This window comes from Lepidochelys olivacea, assembly GCF_965140295.1.
Source record: "Lepidochelys olivacea isolate rLepOli2 genome assembly, chromosome: 28".
NCBI lineage: Eukaryota > Metazoa > Chordata > Testudines > Cheloniidae > Lepidochelys > Lepidochelys olivacea.
The window spans coordinates 1,879,419-1,906,013 of record NC_140438.1 but is presented as its reverse complement, the minus strand read 5'-3'; the positions used below and the strand labels follow the sequence as shown (position 1 = coordinate 1,906,013).

The following is a 26,595-nucleotide window of genomic DNA, read 5'->3' as shown; positions in this document are numbered from 1 at the left end:
GGCTCGGGGGGCAGGGAATGGGGCACGGGGCCTGTCTCCTCTAGAGGGCGCCAGCCCCAGGGTGGGGACTGGCTGGCTGGGGAATGGGTTGGTACCAGGGGTACTCCAGTTCCCAGCCCTATCCTGAGCTACTTCATGTCCCAGCAAGCCCTTCTGGGATCCCCCAGAGCACGGGATTCTGGGATACGTAGTCTTCTCCAAGGGCCCCCTCTTTGTGTTCTGGCCTCTGAAAACTACAGGTCCCAGCATGCCTTGCAGCCCGGCCATTTAGCTAAGAGGCTGGAGCACGGCACTATGGGAGCTGTAGTGTTTCCCGCTGGGCTGCCCAGAGGACATGTCCGCACAGGCGGGGCCTGCCGCGGAGCATTGCATGCTGGGACATGTAGTCTCTCTGGGAGCCCTGAACCAATGCTGGGATCTGCACATCCCAGCGGGCGGTGGGGCCCTGTGTTGCATGCTGGGAAGCGTCTTTTCTGCAAGGCGCCTGGGGCCCATTGCATGCTGGGAGAGCGGGCAACACCCTCTCCTGACCCGCGCTGCATTGCATGCTGGGAGGGCAGCCAACCCTCAGCCCCCCGCCTGCCTGCTGGGCGGGTGGCCCCAGGGACCACACCAGGGGCTGGCCTCCGCTTCTCCCTGCCGCCCCCTCCCTAATCTGTGTCCCGTCCCCCCCTTCCCGCCCCCAGGAGAGCGACTGGACCCCTTCGGGCTCCAGCTCCCCCCTGCGCCCGGAGAGTGTGGCGGACAGCGACGGCTGGGAGTCGACCCACTCGGACCTGCACACCATCGAGACCTTCGTCAAGAAGGCCAAGTCCTCCAAGAAGAAGGCCTTCCGCCGCCTCAAGGCCGACAGCTCCCTGCTGGAGAAGATGAAGCTCAAGGACTCCCTCTTCGACCTGGATCCCGCCGCCCGGCAGCCGCCGGTGCCCCGGCCTGGCCCGCCGGGGGACAAGAAGAAGGAGAAGCGGAGCCGGCGGGCGGGGGCGGCCCCCGAGGCGGCCCGGCGGGGCCGGGGGGACTCGGCGGGCGAGAAACGCTCGCGCATCAAAAAGAGCAAGAAGCGGAAGTTGAAAAAGGCCGAGAAGAAGCTCAAGGCCTCCCTGAGCGAGACGGACTCGGAGGAGGAGGAGGCGGGGGCGGACCGGGGCGGGGAGGAGGAGGCCCCCTCCCCGGAGGAGCTGCTGCCCGAGGGTGGCTTCCCGGAGCCCAAACTGGGGGGTGGGGAGGGCAAGGAGTGCGGCAGCACCGAGACCAGCCAGGACGGGGACGGCAGCTCCAGCGAGGGGGAGATGCGGGTCATGGACGAAGACATCATGGTCGAGTCAGGTGAGGGGGCTGGGGCCATCTGGCCTGTTCGCCCAGGACGCAGTGGATGGAGCCGGAGCCGTGGGGCGTGCTGGGAGAGCTGGACGTCGGGGTGGGAGGTGGCCAGCCAAAATGTTGCTCTGCCCCCCCCCCCCCCCACACACACACACGCGGGCTGGCGCTGAGAATGGAACCCAGGAGTCCTGGCTCCCAGCCCCCCCTGCTCTAACCACCAGCCCCCACTCCCCTCCCAGAGCCAGGGAGAGAACCCAGGAGTCCTGGCTCCCAGCCCCCGCTGCTCTAACCACCAGCCCCCACTCCCCTCCCAGAGCCAGGGAGAGAACCCAGGAGTCCTGGCTCCCAGCCCCCCTGCTCTAACCACCAGCCCCCACTCCCCTCCCAGAGCTGGGGAGAGAACCCAGGCGTCCTGGCTCCCAGCCCCCCCTGCTCTAACCGACCAGCCCCCACTCCCCATCCAGAGCCCGAGAGAGAACCCAGGAGTCCTGGCTCCCAGCCCCCCCTGCTCTAACCACCAGCCCCCACTCCCCTCCCAGAGCTGGGGAGAGAACCCAGGAGTCCTGGCTCCCAGTTCCCCCTGCTCTAACCACCAGCCCCCACTCCCCTCCCAGAGCCAGGGAGAGAACCCAGGAGTCCTGGCTCCCAGCCCCCCCTGCTCTAACCACCAGCCCCCACTCCCCTCCCAGAGCCAGGGAGAGAACCCAGGAGTCCTGGCTCCCAGCCCCCGCTGCTCTAACCACCAGCCCCCACTCCCCTCCCAGAGCCAGGGAGAGAACCCAGGAGTCCTGGCTCCCAGCCCCCCCTGCTCTAACCACCAGCCCCCACTCCCCTCCCAGAGCTGGGGAGAGAACCCAGGCGTCCTGGCTCCCAGCCCCCCCTGCTCTAACCGACCAGCCCCCACTCCCCATCCCAGAGCCCGAGAGAGAACCCAGGAGTCCTGGCTCCCAGCCCCCCCTGCTCTAACCACCAGCCCCCACTCCCCTCCCAGAGCTGGGGAGAGAACCCAGGAGTCCTGGCTCCCAGTTCCCCCTGCTCTAACCACCAGCCCCCACTCCCCTCCCAGAGCCAGGGAGAGAACCCAGGAGTCCTGGCTCCCAGCCCCCCCTGCTCTAACCACCAGCCCCCACTCCCCTCCCAGAGCCAGGGAGAGAACCCAGGAGTCCTGGCTCCCAGCCCCCCCTGCTCTAACCACCAGCCCCCACTCCCCTCCCAGAGCCAGGGAGAGAACCCAGGAGTCCTGGCTCCCAGCCCCCCCTGCTCTAACCACCAGCCCCCACTCCCCTCCCAGAGCCAGGGAGAGAACCCAGGAGTCCTGGCTCCCAGCCCCCCCTGCTCTAACCACCAGCCCCCACTCCCCTCCCAGAGCCAGGGAGAGAACCCAGGAGTCCTGGCTCCCAGCCCCCCCTGCTCTAACCACCAGCCCCCACTCCCCTCCCAGAGCCAGGGAGAGAACCCAGGCGTCCTGGCTCCCAGCCCCCCCTGCTCTAACCACCAGCCCCCACTCCCCTCCCAGAGCCAGGGAGAGAACCCAGGAGTCCTGGCTCCCAGTTCCCCCTGCTCTAACCACCAGCCCCCACTCCCCTCCCAGAGCCAGGGAGAGAACCCAGGCGTCCTGGCTCCCAGTTCCCCCTGCTCTAACCACCAGCCCCCACTCCCCTCCCAGAGCCAGGGAGAGAACCTGGTTGGTGGGTGGTTCATTATCTGTTAGTTAATTAGGGGTTTTAACAAAGATGGATCTTGTCTTTAACAAAGAGAGGTTTTCTCCGCACTGTGGGCAGGGCGCTTGAGTTCACTGGAAATGAACTCGAATTTGGCAACTAATAATGACTTTAAATAGAAACAAACTCATTTCCACAGCCCTAAATTTTCTCACTGGAACTCATTCGGAAGCAGGCAGAGGGCGAAACCGTATCAAAAGGGGTCTCGATGGCAGTGTAGACGCTTTCGTCCCACACAAGCCATTGGGCTCGGTGTGGAGTGGGTTGAAGCGTACCGGCCAGGGCCAGCCAGACAGGGCAGGCTACGCAAACGGCTTGAAATTTTGGGGCCGTTCAGCGTCTAGAGAGACCAGCTGAAGAGCTCCGAATCTACTGAGGTGCTGGAAGCGGCAGTTTCCTGTCATTCCAGATGGGGAAACCGAGGCACGGGTTGCGGCAGGGCTGGGAATTGAACCCGCCGCCGTCTGTTGAGTATTTAAAGAAAAGAAAAAAGAAGAGTCACTTGCCTTGCATCTGGGTTCTCGCCATCCCACCTCTCCTGTCTTCCACAGAGACGCCCAGGCAGCTGAGGCTTGATTGGTTTTCTCCGGGGGGGGGGCGGGGTGGAACAACTTTTCGGCCATTGAAACGGTCGTTTGAAACGTTCCTATCTAGCTTGACCATCCGATCGGGGCTGGGGATCGAAGCGGGATGTACAATTTCTGAATCTTTTGCATTGGCCGTCCCACTTTAGCCATCCCCCCGCTTCATCCTGCTCTAACCCCACCGGACCCATCCCAGGACTGAGGACCCAGGGGTCCTGCGTCTCAGCCTCCCCCCCCCCCCCCGCCCCTGTTCTAACCCACTGCCCTCCCAGAGCCAGGGCTGGAGCCCAGGAGGCCTGGCTCCCGGCCTATCTTTGCAATGTGCTGTGTCAGGCTGTGGTACATCTGGGCTGGAGGGGAAGGGTCCCTGCGCGTTAGCTGGGGGTGCCAGCTGCCTCGAGGGGGGCTGCTGGGGCTGGAGTTACTCATGCCCTGTGGGCAGAGGGAGCTGTGATGCCAATGGGGCGGGGCCAATGTCAGTCTGGGGGTGAGGGGCGGGCTGGAGCTGTGTTCCCAATGGGGCGGGGCTAATGGCGGTGAAGAGGCGGGGCTAGGGGAGCTGTGTTCCCAATGGGGCGGGGCGAATGGGGGTGAAGAGGCGGGGCTAGGGGAGCTGTGTTCCCAATGGGGCGGGGCTAATGGCGGTGAAGAGGCAGGGCTAGGGGAGCTGTGTTCCCAATGGGGCGGGGCTAATGGCGGTGAAGAGGCAGGGCTAGGGGAGCTGTGTTCCCAATGGGGCGGGGCTAATGGGGGTGAAGAGGCGGGGCTAGGGGAGCTGTGATGCCAATGGGGCGGGGCCAATGTCAGTCTGGGGGTGAGGGGCGGGGCTGGGGGAGCTGTGTTCCCAATGGGGCGGGGCTAATGGGGGTGAAGAGGCGGGGCTAGGGGAGCTGTGTTCCCAATGGGGCGGGGCTAATGGCGGTGAAGAGGCAGGGCTAGGGGAGCTGTGTTCCCAATGGGGCGGGGCGAATGGGGGTGAAGAGGCGGGGCTAGGGGAGCTGTGTTCCCAATGGGGCGGGGCTAATGGCGGTGAAGAGGCAGGGCTAGGGGAGCTGTGTTCCCAATGGGGCGGGGCTAATGGCGGTGAAGAGGCAGGGCTAGGGGAGCTGTGTTCCCAATGGGGCGGGGCGAATGGGGGTGAAGAGGCGGGGCTAGGGGAGCTGTGTTCCCAATGGGGCGGGGCGAATGGGGGTGAAGAGGCGGGGCTAGGGGAGCTGTGTTCCCAATGGGGCGGGGCGAATGGGGGTGAAGAGGCGGGGCTAGGGGAGCTGTGTTCCCAATGGGGCGGGGCGAATGGGGGTGAAGGGGCGGGGCTGGGGGAGCTGTGTTCCCAATGGGGCGGGGCGAATGGGGGTGAAGAGGCGGGGCTAGGGGAGCTGTGTTCCCAATGGGGCGGGGCGAATGGGGGTGAAGAGGCGGGGCTAGGGGAGCTGTGTTCCCAATGGGGCGGGGCTAATGGGGGTGAAGAGGCGGGGCTAGGGGAGCTGTGTTCCCAATGGGGCGGGGCGAATGGGGGTGAAGAGGCAGGGCTAGGGGAGCTGTGTTCCCAATGGGGCGGGGCGAATGGGGGTGAAGAGGCGGGGCTAGGGGAGCTGTGTTCCCAATGGGGCGGGGCTAATGGGGGTGAAGAGGCGGGGTTAGGGGAGCTGTGTTCCCAATGTGGCGGGGCTAATGGGGTTGAAGGGACGGGGCTGGGGGAAAGCTCTGTTTCCCAATGGGGCGGGGCTAAGTGAGCTCTGTTTCCCAATGGGGCGGGGCTAATGGGGTTGAAGGGGCGGGGCTAGGGGAGCTGTGTTCCCAATGGGGCGGGGCTAATGGGGGTGAAGAGGCGGGGCTAGGGGACCTGTGTTCCCAATGGGGCGGGGCTAATGGGGGTGAAGAGGCGGGGTTAGGGGAGCTGTGTTCCCAATGGGGCGGGGCGAATGGGGTTGAAGGGACGGGGCTGGGGAAAGCTCTGTTTCCCAATGGGGCGGGGCTAAGTGAGCTCTGTTTCCCAATGGGGCGGGGCTAATGGGGTTGAAGGGGCGGGGCTAGGGGAGCTGTGTTCCCAATGGGGCGGGGCTGGGGGAGCTCTGATGCCAGTGGGGTGGGGCTGGAGGGGCAGCCCTGCCCCTAGAGCTCTTCCCCCCTGCCCGGCCCTGACCCCCGGGTTGTCTCTCCTTCCCCCCCACCCCACCCCACAGGGGACGACTCGTGGGACCTGATCACCTGCTACTGCCAGAAGCCCTTCGCCGGGCGGCCCATGATCGAGTGCAACCAGTGCGGCACCTGGATCCACCTCTCCTGCGCCAAGATCAAAAAGACCAACGTCCCCGACATCTTCTACTGCCAGAAGTGCAAAGAGAGCGCCCGCAAAGCCGCCGCGCCGGCCCCCCGGGGCGGGGGGGAGCCCTAGAGACTCGGCCCCGCTCCCCCCCCCCCCCGAGTCGCCGTGAGGGCTTCAAAATCCCCCTCGAGGGGAGATTCGCCCCGACATCCGTGTGCTCACGTTGCCCCCGCTGGCTGATGGAGAGGGGTGAGATTGACACATGGGGGGGCGTGAAATTAAGCTGCTGCTCTTTCCAGCCCCAGTGGATGGGGTGGGGGGAGAGGAAATTTGGGGGTGCTCCGCCCCCCTTCCCGGCTGTAAATATAGAAGGAAAGTGGAGGGGTTTATTTTGTGTGTTTTTTTTTTAATCTCCCCTGTTTCCTTTTTAAAATGGAGACTTTATGCCTGCCCCCCTCCGCCCCCCCAGTATGTCGTGAAAGTGGGGTGCAGCCGGGGGGGGGGAAGTGAATCAACACAAAAGGCGGGGTGTTTGGTTAAGTTCCCATCAAGGGACCTTTTTTCAGGCCGGAGAGAAGGGCCAGTCAGTTCGAAAGACTCCCTCTGCCTGCCCCCCCCCCCGCCCCCAAAGCAGCGAGGGGGGCCCTGCTGGCAGTTGGGGGGGGGCGTCGCCGGCTGAGGAGCAGCGGGGGAAGAGGGTGCTCTGAATAGATGGGCGCAGATTGAAGAGCGTGGGGGGGGTGCCGGACTTTGCTTCCTTCTGGGGTGCGGGGCAGCCCCTCATGAACAGGTGCAGCGTCTCCCCCCCCCCCGCCGCACCCCGAAGCGGGAGACCAGATCGCAGCCCCCCCCTCCCCCTCTTTGATCTGCGTTTCTTTTTTGAGGGTGGGGGTGCAATTCCACACCCCCCCCCCGTTTGTTTTAATAATATTTTGCAGCTTGAATGTAAATAAATAACGTGGACCCTTTTGCGTTTGTACAGGAGAATGGAGCTGCCCTCTTTTTTTATATGGGGGGAACCATCTCTGAGAGACCATGTGGGGATGGGGGGGCCTTTCCACCCTGGGGGACACTGTCTCCGATCCGGCCCCATGGTGGAGGATTGGCCGGTTCAGAGGCGTGGGGCACAGGGCCGCCAAGTCCCCCCGGGCTGGCTCCGGGGCCTTCCCCTACTCTAGGCTGGAACGAGATGGGAGTTCCCCTTTGGGGTGACCCCAGCTTCAGCCCCCCCCCTTGTTGCCCCTCGGGGGTGGAGGCAGATGCCCCCGGGCACTCGCAAAGCGGGGCGGGGGAGCTGGGGCTTTGGCCCCGGTCGTCGCCAGGACGCGAGCCCTCGATTGGGACGTGGGACCAGGGAAAGTGAGTGCCCAGGTTTTCGTAGGACCTACTATAAACATCCCATCCCATCTCCTTGCCACAGCTCACAAAGCACCAGCAACTCGGCTCCCATGTTTCGGGCTGGACCCGATGGACAGGGGGCGCTGGAGGGGGCGGTACTGGGTGTCGGTCCCCCCCCCCAGCGCCCCCTGCTGGGAGAGGCCGGAGTAGCTGGGCACTCCCCCTTCCCTGTTCCCACACCCCCTCGGGGACCCAGGTGTCCAGGAACTTTTATCTTTGCCCGTGGAGGAGGTCAGTATCATTCTCTCCATTTGAGATGAGGGGGAAACTGAGGCATGAAGGAGGATGGGAGGGAGCGATTGTTGCCTCGGTCCCAGTTCAGTGCTGTACCCACAAGGCCAGACTGTCCTAACGAGCTAAACCACGAGACAAGGGGCTTCACTTGTCAGCCTTGCCCCGGGGTGCCTGGGGGAGCTTAGCTACATGGCCGCTCTCTCCCTCAGTTTCCCCTCGGGACTGGGGGTGTGGGAGGAGTACCTGGGAGAGACCAACTCTGCCCACAGCTGGGGAGGGGGAAGCAGCTGGGGTCTAACGAGTCCCATGTCTGTCCAGCTGATGCCTGAGATGCCCAGGAGGGGGCGCTCCTTGCTGCCCCCCTGGCTAATGGGGTGTGGCCAATTCCAGACCCATGCAGCCCCCGTGGCTCCCTAGTGCAGAATGTGCTGCTTCCACCTGCCCCCCTTCCCCGCCTAGCTCCCCACCTTTCGTCCGTCTCCCTTCCCCACTTCATTTCCCCCTGACTCTCCCTTCCCCCACTTCCCCCATTTCCAACCTGATGCCCCATCCCTCTGATGCTCCCCTCCCTGCCCCCCATTCCTCTTTGATTCCCCTGACTCCCTCTTTCCATTGACTCTCCCTCCCCTATGCTTCCTCCTCTGAGCCACCCCCCGCCTTCCCCCTTTGCCTCCTTCTGTCCCCCTCTCCTTAACTCCCCCTTTCCCCCTCTGACTCCCGCCTTTGCCTCCCCAAGATCCTCTTCCCCTTCTGACCCACCTTCCCCTTTTCCCCGCTGTCCCCCCTCTCCCTCTGACCTCCCTCTCTGACTCCCCTCTCCCCTCTTACCCCTCCTCATCTGAGCCCCACTGCCTCCCCCTCATTCCCCCTGGCCTCCCCTCCCCACCGTTTTCCCTCTCTGAACCCTCCCCCTCTGACTCCCCTCCCCCTCTGACCCCTTTCCCTCTGCCCCCCTCTGACTCTTTCCCGCTCTGCCCCCCCCCGAGTCCCCTTCTCCACCTTCTCCCTCTGCCCCCTCTGAATCCTGCCCCCCTTCCCCCTCTGCCTCCTGCCCCCTTCCCCCTCTGACCCCCCTTCCCTGCCCTTTCCCTCTACCCCCCTCTGACTCCCCTTCCCCCCGACTCCTTCCCGCTGACCCCCCTCCCCTGCCCTTTCCCTCTGCCCCCTCTGACTCCTGCCCCCCTTCCCTACCCTTTCCCTCTACCCCCCTCTGACTCCCCTTCCCCCCGACTCCTTCCCGCTCTGACCCCCCTCCCCCACCCTTTCCCTCTGACTCCCCTCCCCCTCTGACTCCTTCTTCCCTGACTCCCTCTTCCCCCTCTGACCCCTTTCCCTCTGCCCCCCTCTGAGTCCCCTTCTCCACCCTTTCCCTCTGCCCCCTCTGACTCCTGCCCCCCTTCCCCCTCTGACCCCCCTTCCCTGCCCTTTCCCTCTACCCCCCTCTGACTCCCCTTCCCCCCGACTCCTTCCCGCTCTGACCCCCCTCCCCTGCCCTTTCCCTCTGACTCCCCTCCCCCTCTGACTCCTTCTTCCCTGACTCCCTCTTCCCCCTCTGACCCCTTTCCCTCTGCCCCCCTCTGACTCTTTCCTGCTCTGGCCCCCCTCTGACCCCCCTTCCCCGCCCTTTCCCTCTGCCCCCCTCTGACTCCTGCCCCCCTTCCCCCTCTCCCTGTGCCCCGACTCTTCCCCTCTTCCCCCCAGCTCCTGCCCCGTGACGCCAGCACGTTGCGTGAGGCGCGCACGTGCGTCAGGGGACGCGCACGCACACGCCGCCCCTCCCTCTCGTCTTCCTCCTCCTCCTCCTCCTCCACCCCGCCCCCAGCACGCCCCACTCACGTCAAGCCGTCTCCGTCGCGTGACGCGAGAGGACGGGGGGGGGGGCCCGGCGCGCGCGCGCGCACACACGCTCGCACGCAGCGCCGTGACGCAGCTGCGCAGGGCGGCCCGCGTAGCGTAGGGACGCGACGGTCCCAGACATAGGAGGGTGGCTCGCGCGCGCGCGCGCGGGGGGCCGCCGCGCTTTCCCACTCCCCCCCGCCCCCTTCCGCGGCGGGATTGATTCGTTCCCGTCCGGCGGCGGCGGCGGCGGCGCAGGCGCGCTGGGCCGGGCCGGGCCGGGCCGGGCCGTACCATGGCGGCGGCCGGCGCGGGGGGGGCGGGCGAGACCAAGGTGATCTACCACCTGGACGAGGAGGAGACCCCCTACCTGGTGAAGATCCCGGTGCCCGCCGAGCGCATCACGCTGGGCCACGTCAAGGCGGCGCTGAGCCGGCCCGGCGCCAAGTACTTCTTCAAGAGCATGGACCAGGACTTCGGGTACCGGGGACCCAGGCGTCCGGGGGACCCGCCCCCTCCCTCCCCCCCGCCCGGGGGACCCCGCGCCCCATCCCCCTTCCGGGGGGACCCAGGCGTCCGGGGGACCCGCCCCCTCCCTCCCCCCCGCCCGGGGGACCCCGCGCCCCATCCCCCTTCCGGGGGAACCCAGGCGTCCGGGGGACCCGCCCCCTCCCTCCCCCCCGCCCGGGGGACCCCGCGCCCCATCCCCCTTCCGGGGGGACCCAGGCGTCCGGGGGACCCGCCCCCTCCCTCCCCCCCGCCCGGGGGACCCCGCCCCCCATCCCCCTTCCGGGGGGACCCAGGCGTCCGGGGGACCCGCCCCCGCCCGGGGGACCCCGCGCCCCATCCCCCTTCCGGGGGGACCCAGGCGTCCGGGGGACCCGCCCCCGCCCGGGGGACCCCGCGCCCCATCCCCCTTCCGGGGGGACCCAGGCGTCCGGGGGACCCGCCCCCTCCCTCCCCCCCGCCCGGGGGACCCCGCGCCCCATCCCCCTTCCGGGGGGACCCAGGCGTCCGGGGGACCCCGCCCCCTCCCTCTTCTTCCCCCCCCCCGGGGGGGACCCAGGCGTCCGGGGGAGCCCGCCCCCCATTCCTCTTCCGGGGGGACCCAGGCGTCCGGGGGACCCGCCCCCTCCCTCCCCCCCGCCCGGGGGACCCCGCGCCCCATCCCCCTTCCGGGGGGACCCAGGCGTCCGGGGGACCCGCCCCCTCCCTCCCTCCCGGGGGACCCCGCGCCCCATCCCCCTTCCGGGGGGACCTAGGCGTCCGGGGGACCCCGCCCCCTCCCTCTTCTTCCCCCCCCCGGGGGGGACCCAGGCGTCCGGGGGAGCCCGCCCCCCATTCCTCTTCCGGGGGGACCCAGGCGTCCGGGGGACCCCGCCCCCTCCCTCCTCTTCCCCCCCCTGGGGGGACCCAGGCGTCCGGGGGACCCCACGCCCCATCTCTCTTCTGGGGGGACCCAGGCGTCTGGGAGACCCCATCCCCTCCTTCCTCTTCCCCCCGCCCCCAGGCGGGACCCAGGCGTCCAGGGTCCCTGCCTCCTCCCTCCTCTTCCCCTCCCGGGGGGGACCCAGGTGTCCGGGGGAGCCCGCCCCCCATCCCTCTTCCGGGGGGACCCAGGCGTCCGGGGGACCCCACGCCCAATCCCTCTTCCAGGGGGACCCAGGCGTCCGGGGGACCCCATCCCCTCCCTCCTCTTCCCCCCCCCCCGGGCGGGACCCAGGTGTCCAGGGGACCCCGCCCCCTCCCTCCTCTCCCCCCCCCGGGGGAGACCCAGGAGTCTGGGGGAGCCCACCCCCCATCCCTCTTCCGGGGGGACCCAGGCGTCCGGGAGACCCCACCTCCTTCCTCCTCTTCCTCCCCCCCCAGGGAAACTAGGCGTCCGGGGGACACTTTCCTCCGTCCCCCTTCTGCGGGGGGACCCACTTGTCTGGGAGACCCTGGGGCCCTCCATCATCCCCTTTGGGGGGGGGCAGGTATCCGGGAGGCCCTGTGCCCCACCCCACCCCTTCAGGAGGACCCAGGAGTCCAGGGGACCCGGGCCCTTCCATCATCCCACCTCTTAGGGGGACCCAGGCCTCCAGGAGACCCCTCCCCCCACCCCTGCGCTAGGGAGACCCCGGCGTCCGGCAGATCCCCGTTTCCCTGACCCCCACAGGTGTCCTTAGCGTGGGGAAGGACCCCTGCCGCTTCCCACCCCACCCTGTCCAGCTCCCCACCCTGTTCATAACACCGGGCGGCCGGGGCTGGCACCAGACCGGCTGGGGGCCAAATCCGGACCGCCCAGCGCTCTGGGACTGACCCGGACATCTTTTTGGTCTACTTATTACGATCCCTAGTGTGATGCTGATGATGATATTTTAATTTTCTCTGGGGCCTTGACTACACCTTGACCAAGAAATGCAGACCCGGACCAAAAATAATTGACTCCCCCCTGCCGCGTGGGTATGGGGGCAGATAGACCATCCGGGTGGCGGAGCTGGGAGCGAGAAGGCGATATCCGGATGGTGGCGTAGATCCATAATACTTCAGAGCTGGGAGCGTATCAATAACACTAAGGATCCCTGGCCAGAACTGGCCACCCATCAATAGGAAGGGATAAATAACCCAGCGTAGAGGAATTTGCAATTCAAAATTGTGTCATTAATCTATCGGTAGGGGTCATAACGAAGCGGCAGGGGGTTTTAAATATCCAGGCTCAGCGCTGATTTATAAACAGGGCCCTACCGATCCACGAACAGCGCGTCACGGGTGGTGAAATCTGGTCTCCCCCTGTGAAATCTGGTCTCTTGTGGGCTTTTACCCTGTGCTACACAGATTTCACCGGGGAGACCAGCGTTTCTCAAAAGGGAGTTGCAGTGGAGGGGATTTTAGGGCGGGGGGGTTCTGGTTTTGCTACCTTTACTTCTGCGCTGCCCTTGGAGCTGGGCGGCCGGACAGCAGCGGCTGCTGACGGAGGGCCCAGCAGTGCAGACGTAAGGGTAGCAATCCCCTACCATGCCATCCTTCTGCCCTGCCTTCAGAGCTGGGCTCTTGGCCAGCAGCCGCCGCTCTCCTGTTGCCCAGCTCTGAAGGCAATGCCACCGCCAGCAGCCGTAACCTTGCAACCCCTCCCCCACGGCTCCTTTTTGGGTCAGGACCCCTGCAATTCCAACACCGTGACACTTCAGATTCAACAAGCTGAAATAATGAAATTAACGATTTTTAAAATCCTATGACCGTGACGTTGACCAAAATGGACCGCGAATTTGCTAGGGCCCTCTTTAGAAACGAATGGTAAAATGCCTGTCTTGAGTGACAAATAATGTAGCTGTGGGGCTGACTCCCATACCGCTTTGGGGTTATAAACGACGGAATGCATAAATCAGTCATAAATGACAAATAATGCAATATGGCTTATGGTTTAAGCACATATCGGCCTGGAGATACGTATGATATGATGGCGAGCTATCTACTTCCAAAAATACGGTATAAATAGGTTTTTCAAAATTAGACTTCTTAAAATAATTTTGATGGATAATATCTATGTTTGAAAGAGGGGTTTTTTCCCCCTGATTTGTATCGATTTTAAATTTTCACAGTAGGTGCAAAATTAGGGGGTTGAAGTGTTTTTAATGCTTGTCGATATTGGGTGTGTCAATGGCGTGAAATTATGCGGGTGGGAATATTTTTTTCAATTGTGATCAATTTTAAATTTTCACCGTTGTGCAAAAGATCATAGCGTTTTTCAGGTTTATCGATCTAAATTCTCGCAGTGGCGTGAAATTATGGGATTGAAGCATTTTCCCCCCATTTTTTATCAGTTATACATTTGCACAATTGTGGGTTTTAAGTCTGCTTTTTATTACCTGTATGGATTTAAACTTTCACGGTTGTGGGAAATTATCGGGCGGGTCAGACGCTGATTATTTAATGACCGCGAGTGTTAAGATTCAAAGAGTTAAAGCTTTATAACCGTGAAAACACAAATGGTCAACATCACGTGTCAAAGTAGCCTTAAATGAAACTCGAATGAGTTCTCAAGAATCATTTTTCTTACGTTTCCTACCTGTAAACTTTGATTATTATCCGTGGTGAAATCGATGTTTACCAACATTTACCCATAAAACTCTAATCTTTCCAAGCCTGGATATAAATATTGGGTTAATAATTATTAATTGTAACCCGACATGGATTTTGTTATAAATGATACCACATATATATAGGATTATTAATCGTCAGGCATAGATTTTAGCGTATAAATAACACAATAGAGATGTGAAGTGGTTCATAAATAGCATTCTCTATACATTTGGAGTTATGAGTAACTAATAACGCTGAAAATACAGACATTTGATTATAAAGGACAATAGTCAAAATAGACACAGAATTGTGAAAATATTTCTGGTCCGTAGAAGTTGCTAAATTCTTTTTAACGGAATAAATAAATAAAAACCGAGATTGTCAATCTCTTTTTCATTCAGTTCATTGAGAAATTCTAAATTCGCTTTCCTCCAGTGTAAAACATTGACCCCAGCCTCTGGCAGTCTGCATCTGAGCTACTCATATAGGTTGATTAAAATATCCAGACCCATCCGAGCATGGGAAATCTTTGGTCAAGGGAAGCAGGCATTTTCCACGGCCCTCAAAATTGTTAACGATCCTCTGGAACATCTTTGTAGGGATTTGAAGTCCAACGTCCTGGCTGAATTTCCAGCCAGGCTTATTCCATTCGGCCTCCCTAAAATCCCCCTCCTCGTACCCGAGTGTAATTATTTCTCTGCTTCAAGTGCCACACGCCTCGACTGAGATCCCACCACGCTAGGTGCTGTATAAACAGAACAGTCCCTGCCTTAAATTGTTGTGTGGTGTCACTGTGTGGCTGTTAATCGGCTTCTGTGTCCCACCCCAGAGGTGGCTGCATCTCCGCACAGGGCGAGGGATCCCCGTATAAACAGCCACCCCTTCCCCAGAGGCGGCTGCATTGCATGAGGGATCCCTGTATAAACAGCCATCCCTTCCCCAGAGATGGCTGCATCTCAGCGCCGGGTGAGGGATGCCTGGTCACATGGCCGCTCTAACCTCTTTCCTTTTCTCTCCGCTGTAGGGTTGTCAAGGAGGAGATTTCAGACGACAATGCGAAGCTGCCCTGTTTCAACGGGAGAGTCGTCTCCTGGGTATGGCTGTGTGGGTCGTTCTCATTACTACAGGAAGTTGCATTGGGGCATAGAAATCCCTGCGACTGGTCAGACCCAGAGGCCCATCTAGCCTGGTCTCCTGCCCCTTCCCCACCATCCCAGATCAGGCCTGTGGGCCCATCTAGCCTGGTATCTTGCCCCTTCCGCACTGTCCCGGGTCAGACCAATGGGCCCATCTAGCCCGGTATCCCGCCTGCTGCCCTGGATCAGACCAGTGGGCTGCCCAAGCCTACTATGGTCCCTCCCCCTGCCCAGATCAGACAGCGGGGGAGCGGGGGGGTTTCTCGTTCAGGGGCCGTGGGATGGTTTAGTCCAAGGCAGCTCACGCACCCTTTGTCCCCCCCATCCCCTCCCCAAGCTGGTGTCTTCGGAGACCCCCCAGCCCGAGCCGGTGCCGACTCCCGCAGAGACCCGACCGGAGCCCTCGCCCCCGCCGCCCCCCCTGCCCCCGCTGCCCGTGGAGAGGACCAGCGGCATCGGGGACTCCCGGCCCCCCTCCTTCCAGTGAGTATGGGATGGGGGGGGGGAAGGGTCTACCTCTCAGAACTGGGGGGTGTAATCTTCTGCATTGGGGGGTGTGGAAGAGTCCAATTGCCAGTATTGGGGGGAGCCACTCATCAGGTGGGAGAGTCCACCTGGAGTACTGGGGAGGGGTTTTAAATCCTCTGCATTGGGGATGGAAGAGTCCACCTGCCGGTATTGGGAGGAACCACTGATCATGGAAAGGGCAGGGTGGAAGAGTCCACTTGCCAGTATTGGGGTGGGGGGGTTAAATCTTGTGCACTGGGTGGTGGAAGAGCACACGTGCAGTACAGAGGGAGTGGAAGAGTTCACCTGCCACTATTAGAGGATTTACACACACACACACACACCCCCAGTATTGAGGGGTGGAACAGTCCACCTGCCCTTACTAGGGATGGAGGAAGAAAATCCTCTGTATTGGGGTGGGTGGAAGAGTCCACCTCCCAAAAAACAGGGGAGGGATGGAAGGGTCCACCGGCCGGTATGGGTTGGGGGGTGGGTGGACCATAATCCTGGGTAATCCCCAGACCTGATTGCAATAGGTCAGATTGGAAGAGTCCACTGACTAAGCAGGGGAGGTTTAAGGGACCGTGCGCAAGTGGGGGAGAGCAGTGGAGACTTTGGAAGAGTCCACAGGTGACAGGTGGGGGGAGGTGGAAGGGGCCATCTTCCTCAGGTGGAGGGGCAGCAGCGGTGGACCCCAACAGTAACCAACCGTGGGTCTTTGCAGCCCTAACATCTCGGGCAGCCGGGAGAACCTGGAGCACGAGACGGAGACGGAGTCGGTCGTGTCGCTGCGGAGGGAGAGGCCACGGCGCCGGGAGAGCACGGAGCATGGTGGTGAGGGGCCCCCGAACCAGCCAGGACTCCTGGGTTCTCTCCCCAGCTCTGGGAGGGGAGTGGAGGCTGGTGGGTTAGAGCAGGGGGGGCTGGGAGCCAGGACTCCTGGGTTCTCTCCCCGGCTCTGGGAGGGGAGTGGGGGCTGGTGGGTCAGAGCAGGGGGGGCTGGGAGCCAGGACTCCTGGGTTCTCTCCCCGGCTCTGGGAGGGGAGTGGGGGCTGGTGGGTCAGAGCAGGGGGCTGGGAGCCAGGACTCCTGGGTTCTCTCCCTGGCTCTGGGAAGGGAGTGCGACCGTCGCCTCAGCCTCCTGACCCTGGCCCTATTCCCCCCACCACAGGCGGGCACCGGCCGAATGGGCAGTCGCGGCTGGAACGACACCTGGCCGGCTATGAGAGCTCGTCCACCCTGCTGACCAGTGAGATCGAGACCACCAGCCTGTGCGACTCAGATGACGACGACACCATGAGCAGGTGGGGAGGGCATGAAGGAGAAACCCATGGGGATCCTGGTGGTGGTGGCATTAAATTCAGGGGCAAATCCAGGGTGGAATCCAGGAGCAAACCCCATGGGAGTCCCCCTGGTTGAGGGGGAACCAGAGTAAACTCGGAGGGTCCCCCTGGTGGAGGGAGGGGAGTTGGGGGTCTCCCTGGTGGAGGGAAGATATAGGGGTAAGGTAATGCAGTAGGGTGGTGCTGGTGTGGGGGTTCCCCATGGTGGTGGGATCTGGGGGCAGGGCAACCCAGCGGGATGCTGCTGGTGTGGGGCAGGGAGTTGGGGGTTCCCCGTGGTGGTGGGATCTGGGGACAGGATAACGAAGTGGGATGTGCTGTTGTGGGGCAGGGAAATGGAGGGTCCCCGTGGTGGCAGAGAATCCAGGGGCCGGGTAACCTGGTGGGGGAAAGAGAGTCGGGGACAGAAGTTCCATGGGGACCCCTGGGGTGAGATTGGCCCCAGGGGTGGGACAAACCCCAGGATGGGTTCCCCAGGATGTTGGGAGGGAGGGGTGGAGGATATGCCCCCTGGGGGAGGGGTCGGGGCAGCCTGCCTCCTGCAGCCCCAGCCATAACCTCCGTTTTCGCCCCCTCCACCCCCAGGTTCAGCAGCTCCACAGAACAGAGCAGCGCCTCCCGCCTCCTCAAGCGCCATCGGAGGCGGCGGAAGCAGCGCCCCCCGCGCCTGGAGCGGGTAAGAGCCTGGCCCCGTGTCAGGGAGGGAGGGAGGGAGGGAGCAAGCAGGGGGCGGGGGGGGGTTGTATTGCCTCTGCCCCACTGACTCCACCCCCCAACCCCCATTTCGTTTCAGACGTCTTCCTTCAGCAGCGTCACCGACTCTACCATGTCACTCAACATCATCACGGTCACCCTCAACATGGGTAAGTGGGGAGGGGGGCTGTGGGGGTGGGGGCCAGGTGGGAGGAGGGGATTTGGAGGAAGCTCTGGTTGTGTGTGGGGGAAATGAAAGGTACCAACGGGGTGGGGGGGGAGAATGGAAGAGTCCAAGTGCGTGGGGAGTGGGGAAGAGAATGGAAGATTTCAAGTAGGGAGCTCTGTGTGTGTGTGTGTGTGTGTGGGGGGGTGAGAATAGAAGATTCCAAGTTGGGGGGTGGGGGGTAGCATGGAAGATGGACAGGATGGGAGGGAGACAATGGAAGATTCCAAGAGTGTGGGGTCAATGGGGGGATAGAGTGGAAGATTCCAAGCGGGTGGGGAAAGAAGGGAAGAAGATTCCAATGGGGGGAGAGAATGGAAGATTCCAAGTGGGTCGGGAAAGAAGAGAAGAGAGAATGGAAAATGCCAACTGGCGGGAAATGAGAAGGGAGAGGATGGAAGATTCCATGAGTGTGGGGTCAATGGGGGGAAAGAGTGGAAGATTCCAAGTGGGTGGGGAAAGAAGGGAAGAGACTGGAAGATTCCAAGTGGGGAGGGGGAGAGAATGGAAGATTCCAAGTGAGGGGTAATGATGGGGGGGAAGGGAAGGTTCCAAGAGGAGGCGGAGCCTCCTTCGCTGACCCCGCCCTCCCCCTCCTCTCTCCCCGGCAGAGAAGTACAACTTCCTGGGCATCTCCATCGTGGGGCAGAGCAACGAGCGGGGGGACGGAGGCATCTACATCGGCTCCATCATGAAGGGGGGGGCCGTGGCAGCTGACGGGCGCATTGAGCCAGGGGACATGCTGCTGCAGGTACGACACCTCCCCGGACCCCCCTGTAGCTGGGGGCACCGGTCACTGAGAGATTGGGGGTTCCTCCGGTTGGGCCAGGCGCTGCGCAGGGCCCCCGTCACACCATGTGCTGCACAGACCGCCTGTCCCCCCCTCTAAGATTGGGGTCTGGCTCCCAGCCCCCTGCTCTAACCCACCAGCCCCCACTTCCCTCCCAGAGCTGGGGAGAGAACCCAGGAGTCCTGGCTCCCAGCCCCCCCTGCTCTAACCCACTAGACCCCACTCCTCTCCCAGAACCGTGGAATGAACCCAGGCGTCCGCTGCTCACCCTGCCTTGGAAGGCGTCGTCTCAGTTTGTGTTGCACTTTCCCCCACAGGTGAACGACATTAACTTTGAGAACATGAGCAACGACGACGCCGTCAGAGTCCTGAGGGAGATCGTCCACAAGCCGGGGTGAGTGGGGGACACCTGCTGCCTTGGGGGGTGGGGCGAGGTTGGAGGGGTGCCCCAGGACCCCGGAATGAGACACGGGCCATGGCTAAAGTTGATCGCAAGGTCACTTGTGGTGGATGGGCCTTACCTAGGATCCCCTCGCTGGTAATTTTACTCCTGGGGGCATTCTGCGCCAAAAAATTTGCAAATTCTGCGCCAAAAATTTGCAAATTCTGCGCACAATATTTTAAAATTCTGCAAATTTTATTTGTCAAAGTAACACTGCATAATCATGCCAGTTTCAATGATTTTGGTTATTTATTTCCAAATATCTGTTGTCGATATAGACACACGCACAAATTCCCCCAGGAGAAGAGACTTAAAGTAACCCCCCTGTTTCTCTGCCCCCTCCCCTCATCCTAGAACTCAGACGGGGGGCCAGATACCCACAAATCTGTCCCCCCAACACAGCCCAGCCATGGTGCCCCCCCCCAATACACCCAAAACCTGTCCTCGCAAGAGCCCAGTCGTGGTGCCCCCGCACCCAGCCAATATACCCAAAGTCCTCCCCAGCCCAGGTACCCCCATCCTCCCTTCCTGGAGCCCAGCCGCAGGGCCCCCCCCTTACCCAGATCCCCACACCCACCCCAGGGATCCAGAGGGAGAAACAGCCCATTTCTGTGGAGGAAAGGAAATTTGGCGCACACAACGTTAATTTCCGCAAAAATTCTGCATTGCGCAGTGGCGCACAATTCCCCCAGGAGCTGTCATTAGCCCTGGAAACTGGGACGGTGGAAGATCTAAGTCTGGTCCTAGGGCGGCACTAGGGGGCACCGTGCTGCCGGGGGTGGGGTTGGGGCCGGGGCCCTCTCCCCACTGTCAGGACCAATTCCTTCATGTCCTTCCCCAAAATCGCTGTCAAGCTGTTAAACAGCCGCCCCGCCCCAGAGGTGGCTGCATCTCAGCGCCGGGCGAGGGGTCCCTGGGTAACCAGCTGCCCCACCCCAGAGGTGGCCACATCTCAATGGCAGGAGGGAGTTGGGGTTCACCTCCACCCCCTTTTTCTTACAGCCCGATCGTGCTGACAGTGGCCAAATGCTGGGACCCTTCCCCCCAGGGGTACTTCACGCTGCCCAGGAGTAAGTACTGACGCCCCAAAACCATTGCTGCCAGGTGCCGGCTCTTTACGCCAGCATCTCCCCCTTGGCTCAGAGTTTGTGGGTGATTGGGTTGCCCTCTCTGAAGTATGGGGGTGTCTTATATCTCTCAGTCATGATCTGTGGGGTCCCCAGCTCCGTGGGGTGGCGATTTTGGGGTGATATGTCATTTGGGGTGCGACTGTGTCACCCTCCCAAGTCTGGAATTTGGGGGTGCTTCGTGGTGGAGGGTTTGAAAGGGGGGTGCTGAGGAGAGAAAATCATCGACGTGTGGGGTGCTTCTCTGCCTGGTTGGTGGGGTTGTGTCTGGGGGAGGGAGTTGTAGCTAGCAGGGGGGGCTCCCCAGGGGCACCCTGTCTCTGAGAGTCAGACGTCACATGTGGGGGGTATATTGGGTGAGGCTGGGATTGGGGGATGAGATGGGGGGGCTGTGAGTGCGGGGCGGGGCTGCTTTTCAAGAGCCGACTCAGCATTTCCTCCTGCCCCTTCCCTCCCCCTTTTCCCCCCCCAGATGAGCCCATCCAACCCATCGACCCGGCTGCCTGGGTCTCCCACTCGGCCGCCCTGACCGGCGCCTTCGCCGCCTACCCCGGGACCACCTCCATGAGCACCATCACCTCCGGGAGCTCCGTTGCCGAGACCGAGCGTGAGTAACGGCACCCCCTGGAGGGGACGGGCCCCGGGCCCCACTCCCTGCCAGCCAGTCCCCGCCCCATGGCGGTCCCACGGCTCCTTTCTCCGCAGGCTTCGACGACTTCAATCTGTCGGTCCACACGGACATGGCGTCCGTCACCAAAGCCATGGCGTCCCCGGAGTCGGGGCTGGAGGTCCGCGACCGCATGTGGCTGAAAATCACCATTCCCAACGCCTTCCTGGGTAGGTCTCGGGGGGCCCCGGGCGCCTTGGCCACCGGGGGGCGCCGCTCGGCCCGGCGGAGGGGTCAGCGTTGAGAGCATCCCCTGCTGAGCCCCCTGCCCCACAGTGCCCCCTAGCCTGCTGGGGGAGAGCATCCCCTGCTGAGCCCCCTGCCCCACAGCGCCCCCTAGTGCCGCCCCGGGGCCAGCGCCGCCTGCCAAACCCCACTCCCTGCCCCACAGCACCGCCCTGGGGCCGGCCCTGCCTACCAGGGGAGAGCGCCCCATGCCGAGCTCCCTGCCCCCTAGCGCCGCCCTGGGGCCAGTCCTGCCTGTCACGGGACAGCACCCCCTGCTGAGCCCCCTCCCTGTCCCTCAGGGCCGCCCTGGGGCCAGCCCCGCCTATGAGGGGAGAGTGCCCCCTGCCAAGCCCCCTGCCCCGCTCCCAGCCCCACAGCGCTGCCCTGGGACCAGCCCCGCCTGCTGGGGGAGAGCATCCCCTGCTGAGCCCCCTGCCCCACAGCGCCCCATAGTGCCGCCCTGGGGCCAGCGCCACCTGCTGAGCCCCGCACCCCACTCCCTGCCCCACAGCAGGGCCCTGGGGCCAGCCCTGCCTACCGGGGGAGAGCGCCCTGTGCCGAGCTCCCTGCCCTACAGCACCCCCTAGCTCCGCCCTGGGCCAGTCCTGCCTGCCCACGAGAAAGTGCCCCCTGCCGAGCCCCCCGCCCCTGCACCCAGCCCCACAGCGCCGCCCTGGGGCCAGCCCCGCCTGCCACGGGAGAGCGCCCCCTGCCGAGCCCCCCGCCCTGCTCCCTGCCCCACAGCGCCCCCTAGCGCCGCCCTGGGGCCAGTCCTGCCTGCCATGGGAGAGCGCCCCCTACCGAGCCCCTTCCCTGCCCCACAGGGCCACCCTGGGGCCAGCCCGGCCTGCAAGGGGAGAGCGCCCCCTGCCGAGCCCCCCGCCCCGAGCCCCACAGCGCCGCCCTGGGGCCAGCCCCGCCTGCCACGGGAGAGCGCCCCTTGCCCCGCTCCCTGCCCCACAGCGCCCCCTAGTGCCGCCCTGGGGCTAGCCCCGCCTGCCGGGGAAGAGCGCCTCCTGCTGAGCCCCCCGCTCCCTCCCCCCCAGGCTCGGACGTGGTGGACTGGCTGTATCACCACGTCGAGGGCTTCCAGGACCGGCGGGAGGCGCGGAAATACGCCAGCAACCTGCTGAAAGCCGGCTTCATCCGGCACACGGTGAACAAGATCACGTTCTCCGAGCAATGCTACTATGTCTTCGGGGACCTGCGCGGCTGCGAGAACTGTGAGCGCCCCCCCCCCACCCCCCCGGGCCCCCCACCCCCGGGGCACTGAGCCGGAGCTCCAGGCTGCGGGGGGCTCTGCTGGGGAACAGGGGCCAGGCCCGATCGGCGGCCCGGGGGGGATGCCCGTTGCAAGAGCTGGCGCCAGGCTGGGGTGTCTCAAACGAGGGGATCCCCCCCCCCGTCTTTCCCGACCGGGGATCGGTCGATCCCTGCACCCCTCTGGGCCGACTCACCCCCACTCTGATCATCTCCCCCGCAGCCCGTGGGCTCGGGGCTGGGGAGGGAAGCGGGAGAGCCAGGACTCCTGGGTTCTTCTGTAAGCTCCTTGCCCAACAGGCCAGTCAGACCACAAGCCTGGGGCCGGATTTGAACCGGCGCCCCCTAGAGGGGACAGGCCCCGTGCCCCATTCCCCGACCCCCTGAGTCAGCCAGTGGGTGCCCTGGGGCCGGGTGGGAGCCAGCACCCCCTAGAGGGGATGGGCCCTGTGCCCCATTCCCCACCCCCCTTGAGCCAGCCAGGCCCCGCCCTGGGGCCGGGTGGGAGCCGGCGCCCCCTAGTGGGGGCCAAACACAGCTGACCTGTACGCCTGACCCTCCCCTTCTCCCTTCCAGACATGGCCAACCTCTCCCTCAACGACAACGACGGCTCGAGCGGGGCCTCGGACCAGGACACGCTGGCCCCGCTCCCGCTGCCCGGGGCCACGCCCTGGCCCCTGTTGCCCACCTTCTCCTACCAGTACCCGGCCCCGCACCCCTACAGCCCCCAGCCCCCGCCCTACCACGAGCTCTCCTCCTACAGCTACGGCATGGGCAGCGCCGGGAGCCAGCACAGCGAGGGTGAGCGACGCGGGGGCCGCCTGGTTCCATCCCCCGGGAAGGGGAGGGGAGTGAGGTCTAGTGGTTAGAGCAGGGGGGGATGGGCGGCAGGACTCCTGGGTTCTCTCCCTGCCTCTGGGAGGGGAGTGGGGTCTAGTGGTTAGAGCAGGGGGGATGGGCGGCAGGACTCCTGGGTTCTCTCCCTGCCTCTGGGAGGGGAGTGGGGTCTAGTGGTTAGAGCAGGAGAGGATGGGTGGCAGGACTCCTGGGTTCTCTCCCTGGCTCTGGGAGGGGAGTGGGGTCTGGTGGTTAGAGCGGGGGGGGGGCTGGGAGCCAGGACTCCTGGGTTCGCTGTGTAATGGGGTGGTCCCTGTGGATCTGAAGGTCGCTGACCACCCCCCGGTCTCGTTGCAGGGAGCCGGAGCAGCGGCTCCAACCGGAGCGACGGGGGCGGTGGGGGCCGGGGGAAGGCCAAGGACGAGAAGGCGGCCCCCGACTCCAAGTCGGGCAGCGGCAGCGAATCGGAGTACTCGACCCGCAGCAGCCTGCGGCGGGCGGAGCCGGGGGGCGGAGCCGGCGGGGGAGGCCCCGCCCCGGCAGTGGGCGGGGCCGAGGCGGGCGGGGCTCCTCAGCGCAGTCACCATAGCTTGGTGAGCAGCATGCGGTCCCACCACTCCCTCCACTCCTACGGGCCCCCCGGCGTGCCCCTGCCCTACAACCCCATGATGGTGATGATGATGCCCCCCGGGCCCCCCAGCGCCGGCCCCGCCTCCGTGCAGCCCCCCGGCGCCCCCCCGGTCCGCGACCTGGCCTCGGTGCCCCCCGAGCTCACCGCCAGCCGCCAGTCCTTCCACATGGCCATGGGCAACCCCAGCGAGTTCTTCGTCGACGTCATGTGACCTGCTGGCCGCCCCCGGAGCCGTCTGACGCCCCGGGGCCCGCCCCGCCACCTGTGTGTCATGTGACCCAGCCCGTCGGCACCTCAACCTCCATGTTGCCTTGATGCCCCGTGACCTCCGTCCAAGCCAAGGAGCCTTGAGAAGCCACCTGGCCGAACTCCTGGCCACGTGGCTGTCACTCGTTGCCTTGAGATCACGTGACCTGCCATCCACTCGGAGCCTTCGGATGCCATGTGACCAACCAGTGTCACGTGATCTCCATCCACACAGCCTTTTGGGGGGGTCACGTGAGGCAGCCTTGACCTCTAGCCACAGAGCCTTCCGGAGTCATGCGACCCACCCGCGTGGCCATTTGTGGTCATGTGACAGCCCGCGGCAGCCATGTCCTCCTGTGACCTCTGGCCACGGAGCCTTCCGGGGTCGCGTGACTGACTTCGTGGCCACCTGGATGTCACGCGACCAAGACCGGTGCCCGATTCCCTGTGATCATGTGACACCCCCCCACACACACACCACGTCCCTGACATCAGACAGGCTCCATCAACCAAGTCTTCCGTGGTCACGTGACCACTTGTGGCCCTTCGTGACTCAGTCTTCCTGTCCTGTCGCTGCCTTGATGTCGCGTGACCGGCGCTTGGTCCGGTGACTTCGTTTCCCCGGGCCACCTGACGGCCGTTTCCTATCCCGTGCCCTGCCGCCAGCGGCCCCACGAGTGGCCAGTTCTGGTCAGGTGGTCGCCCTCCGGGGCCACGCGGCCTTTCTTAAAGTCACATGACCCGGCACAGGGTCACGGGACCCACTGCTGGGGAGCAAAGCCAGGACTGGGGGCTCGAGCCGGGGCTTTCTCTCCAGTTTTTGGGCGGTACTGTCCCAAACCACCCCTCCCCCCGTTGGTACTGACGCCCCCGCCCCCCCCAAACCCCGGCGCCGCTCGGTACCGCCCCCCGGTGTGGATGAAGTGACCAGATCTTTTTTCCTCCCGAAAAGATCCTTTTTTATAACTTTTTTTTTATTATCGATTTTTAAAAAACAAAAAAACCCACCACGTTCTTTGAGACATTTTTATAAACGTTCTTTGTATTAAAAAAAAAAAATGCACAGTTTTGGAAAGGTCCTACCCCATTTTATCCTCCCTGGCCCCCCAAACTCACATAATCAGGGTGTCTGATTGAGATGGGGGTCTAATTACCCTCGCCTCCCCCCTTCCCCCCCCCCCCCCCCCCAGCAAGCTATGACCCCTCTCTGCCTGCAGGCACGGTCAACTACAAGCTTCCCTCGACTCCGTCCTTCCTTTCCTCCCCCTCTTGCATTTGGGGGGCAACCCCTCTCCCCCCTGGCCAATATTGACCTCTCTGGTCTGGACCCAGGAGGTCAATCTTGGGATGCTGGGGGGGGTGGGGGGGTGGAAAGCGGGGCGTTTCTGATGGGGAAGTCAAGACCACTTTAGGTTGGAGAGTTGGGGGGATATTCCCGATCCGCCCCTGTTGCTTGGGGGGCTCCGAGGTGGCTCGGATCACCCCCAAGGGGTGGCAATTCTGTTTCCCTCAACACACAGCATATGTACCCCCCATAAACGGTTCTGGGGCCCCCCTTTTCTCCAGCCCCTCACATAGGCTCTGTACCCCTACTAATGGGGTGGGGGGTCCTCCATTTCTCCAGCCCCCTACGTACACTACCTACCCCCCTAAATGGGGCTGGGGGATCCCCATTTCTCTAGCTCCACACATAGGGTACATACCCCCATAATTGGTGCTGGGGGTCCCCCATTTCTCTTAGCAGTGCCCCTCCACTGCTGAGGGGGTGGGGGGCATGGTAGCAGAATCTTATTTTGAATAATGTATTTATTTTTAGCTCTTTGTGTATTAAAAGAACAATAAAAATATAAAAATAAAGCAAAGGGATAAAAAAAAATATCGGGGCGCATGGGCGGGGCTATCTGGGCTCCTGGGTTGGTTGGGGGTCCAGTTCTGGCCCTTCTTGGTCTAAGGTGCTTAGCTGCTGCCCCTCACCCCAGTATCTGAGCAAGGGGGTAAGAGCTGGGGGGCTGGGAGCCAGGACTCCTGGGTTCTCTCCTCGGCTCTGGGAGGGGACTGGGGTGTGGGGGGTGAGAGCAGAGGGGGCTGGGAGCCAGGACTCCTGGGTTCTCCCTGGATCTGGGAGGGGAGTGGGGTCTAGGGATGTGTGTCCCCCCCAGCTGAGGCTCTGGCCCACTGACTCCAGTAGACCTATGAGCCCCCAAATGCAGAAAAGCCCCTGAACCCCATATCTCCCAGTGGGGCTGGGATGAGGGGGCTCAGTTACCATGGTGATATAGTACCCTGAGAGCAGCCTGCCTTCAGGCCTAAAGAAAGCAATGGGAGAAGGTGGCCATTTTAGGTGAGGGCAGCCTGGCTTCAGCCCCATTGGGTAATGGAAGGAGGTGGCCATTTTAGGGGAGGGCAGCTTGGCTTCAGGCCCGCTGAGAGCAGTGGGAGGGGGCGGCCATTTTGGCTAAGGGCAGCCTGGCCCCTGGCTCATGGAGATCAATGGGCAGTGAAATGCGGGGGAGGGGGGAGTAGCCAGGTTCTCCCCCCAAACAAACCCCACAGGGGGACCCCCAAACTGCCCTGCTACCATTGGCCTATCACATGCCCAGGGCGCTAATTTGCATGCATTTTACATAAAATTTGCATGCAAGACAAGGAAGGCTGGAGGGGGGGGTGGTTATGAGTGAGCTGGGCGTGAGAGCCCCGGGGGGGGGGGAATAGACTCTAGAGAGGGGATCACTGGGAGGGGGGCTGTGAGCCGGGGAGGGAATAGACTGTAGGGGGGATCCCTGGGGGGGGACTGTGAGCGGGGCGGGGGGGGGAATAGACTGGGGGGGATCCCTGGGTGGGGGGGGCTGTGAGCCAGGGGGGGAATAGACTGTAGGGGGGATCCCTGGGGGGGGACTGTGAGCGGGGCGGGGGGGGAATAGACTGGGGGGGATCCCTGTGTGTGTGGGGGGCTGTGAACGGTGGGGGGGGAATAGACTGGGGGGGATCCCTGGGTGGGGACTGTGAGCGGGGTGGGGGGGGCTGTGAGCCGGGGGGGAATA

The 26,595-nt window shown here is 63.5% G+C and overlaps 2 protein-coding genes across 2 annotated transcripts in view; both read left to right on the top strand.

The window, feature by feature from the left end:
- PHF23 (PHD finger protein 23) overlaps positions 1-9,238 on the top strand; it is a gene marked incomplete at both ends in the record, with an annotated part of 20,899 nt that extends 11,661 nt beyond the window's left edge. The window contains 4 exon segments of the mRNA XM_084616173.1: positions 561-1,326; positions 5,809-5,967; positions 5,970-6,056; positions 9,225-9,238. Coding sequence (XP_084472299.1) covers positions 561-1,326; positions 5,809-5,967; positions 5,970-6,056; positions 9,225-9,238 — 1,026 coding nt within the window.
- Positions 9,239-9,470: 232 nt separating this feature from the next.
- On the top strand, positions 9,471-25,409 carry DVL2 (dishevelled segment polarity protein 2). Its single transcript, XM_084616277.1, has 15 exons — positions 9,471-9,839; positions 14,446-14,515; positions 14,895-15,040; positions 15,789-15,898; positions 16,236-16,368; positions 16,993-17,083; positions 17,201-17,270; positions 17,938-18,077; positions 18,434-18,510; positions 19,561-19,628; positions 20,158-20,292; positions 20,391-20,522; positions 21,627-21,803; positions 22,417-22,641; positions 23,035-25,409. Exons 1-15 carry the CDS (start codon positions 9,655-9,657, stop codon positions 23,517-23,519), a joined length of 2,244 nt encoding a protein of 747 aa, XP_084472403.1. The 5' UTR covers positions 9,471-9,654; the 3' UTR covers positions 23,520-25,409.
- The last annotated feature ends 1,186 nt before the right edge of the window (positions 25,410-26,595 follow it).

Coding starts and splice junctions, on each gene's coding strand:
- DVL2 (XM_084616277.1), top strand. CDS start 9,655: ATGGCGGCGGCCGGCGCGGGGGGGGCGGGCGAGACCAAGGTGATCTAC. Junction 17,271..17,937: donor CACGGTCACCCTCAACATGG/GTAAGTGGGGAG, acceptor TCTCCCCGGCAG/AGAAGTACAACTTCCTGGGC. Junction 21,804..22,416: donor CCTGCGCGGCTGCGAGAACT/GTGAGCGCCCCC, acceptor TCTCCCTTCCAG/ACATGGCCAACCTCTCCCTC.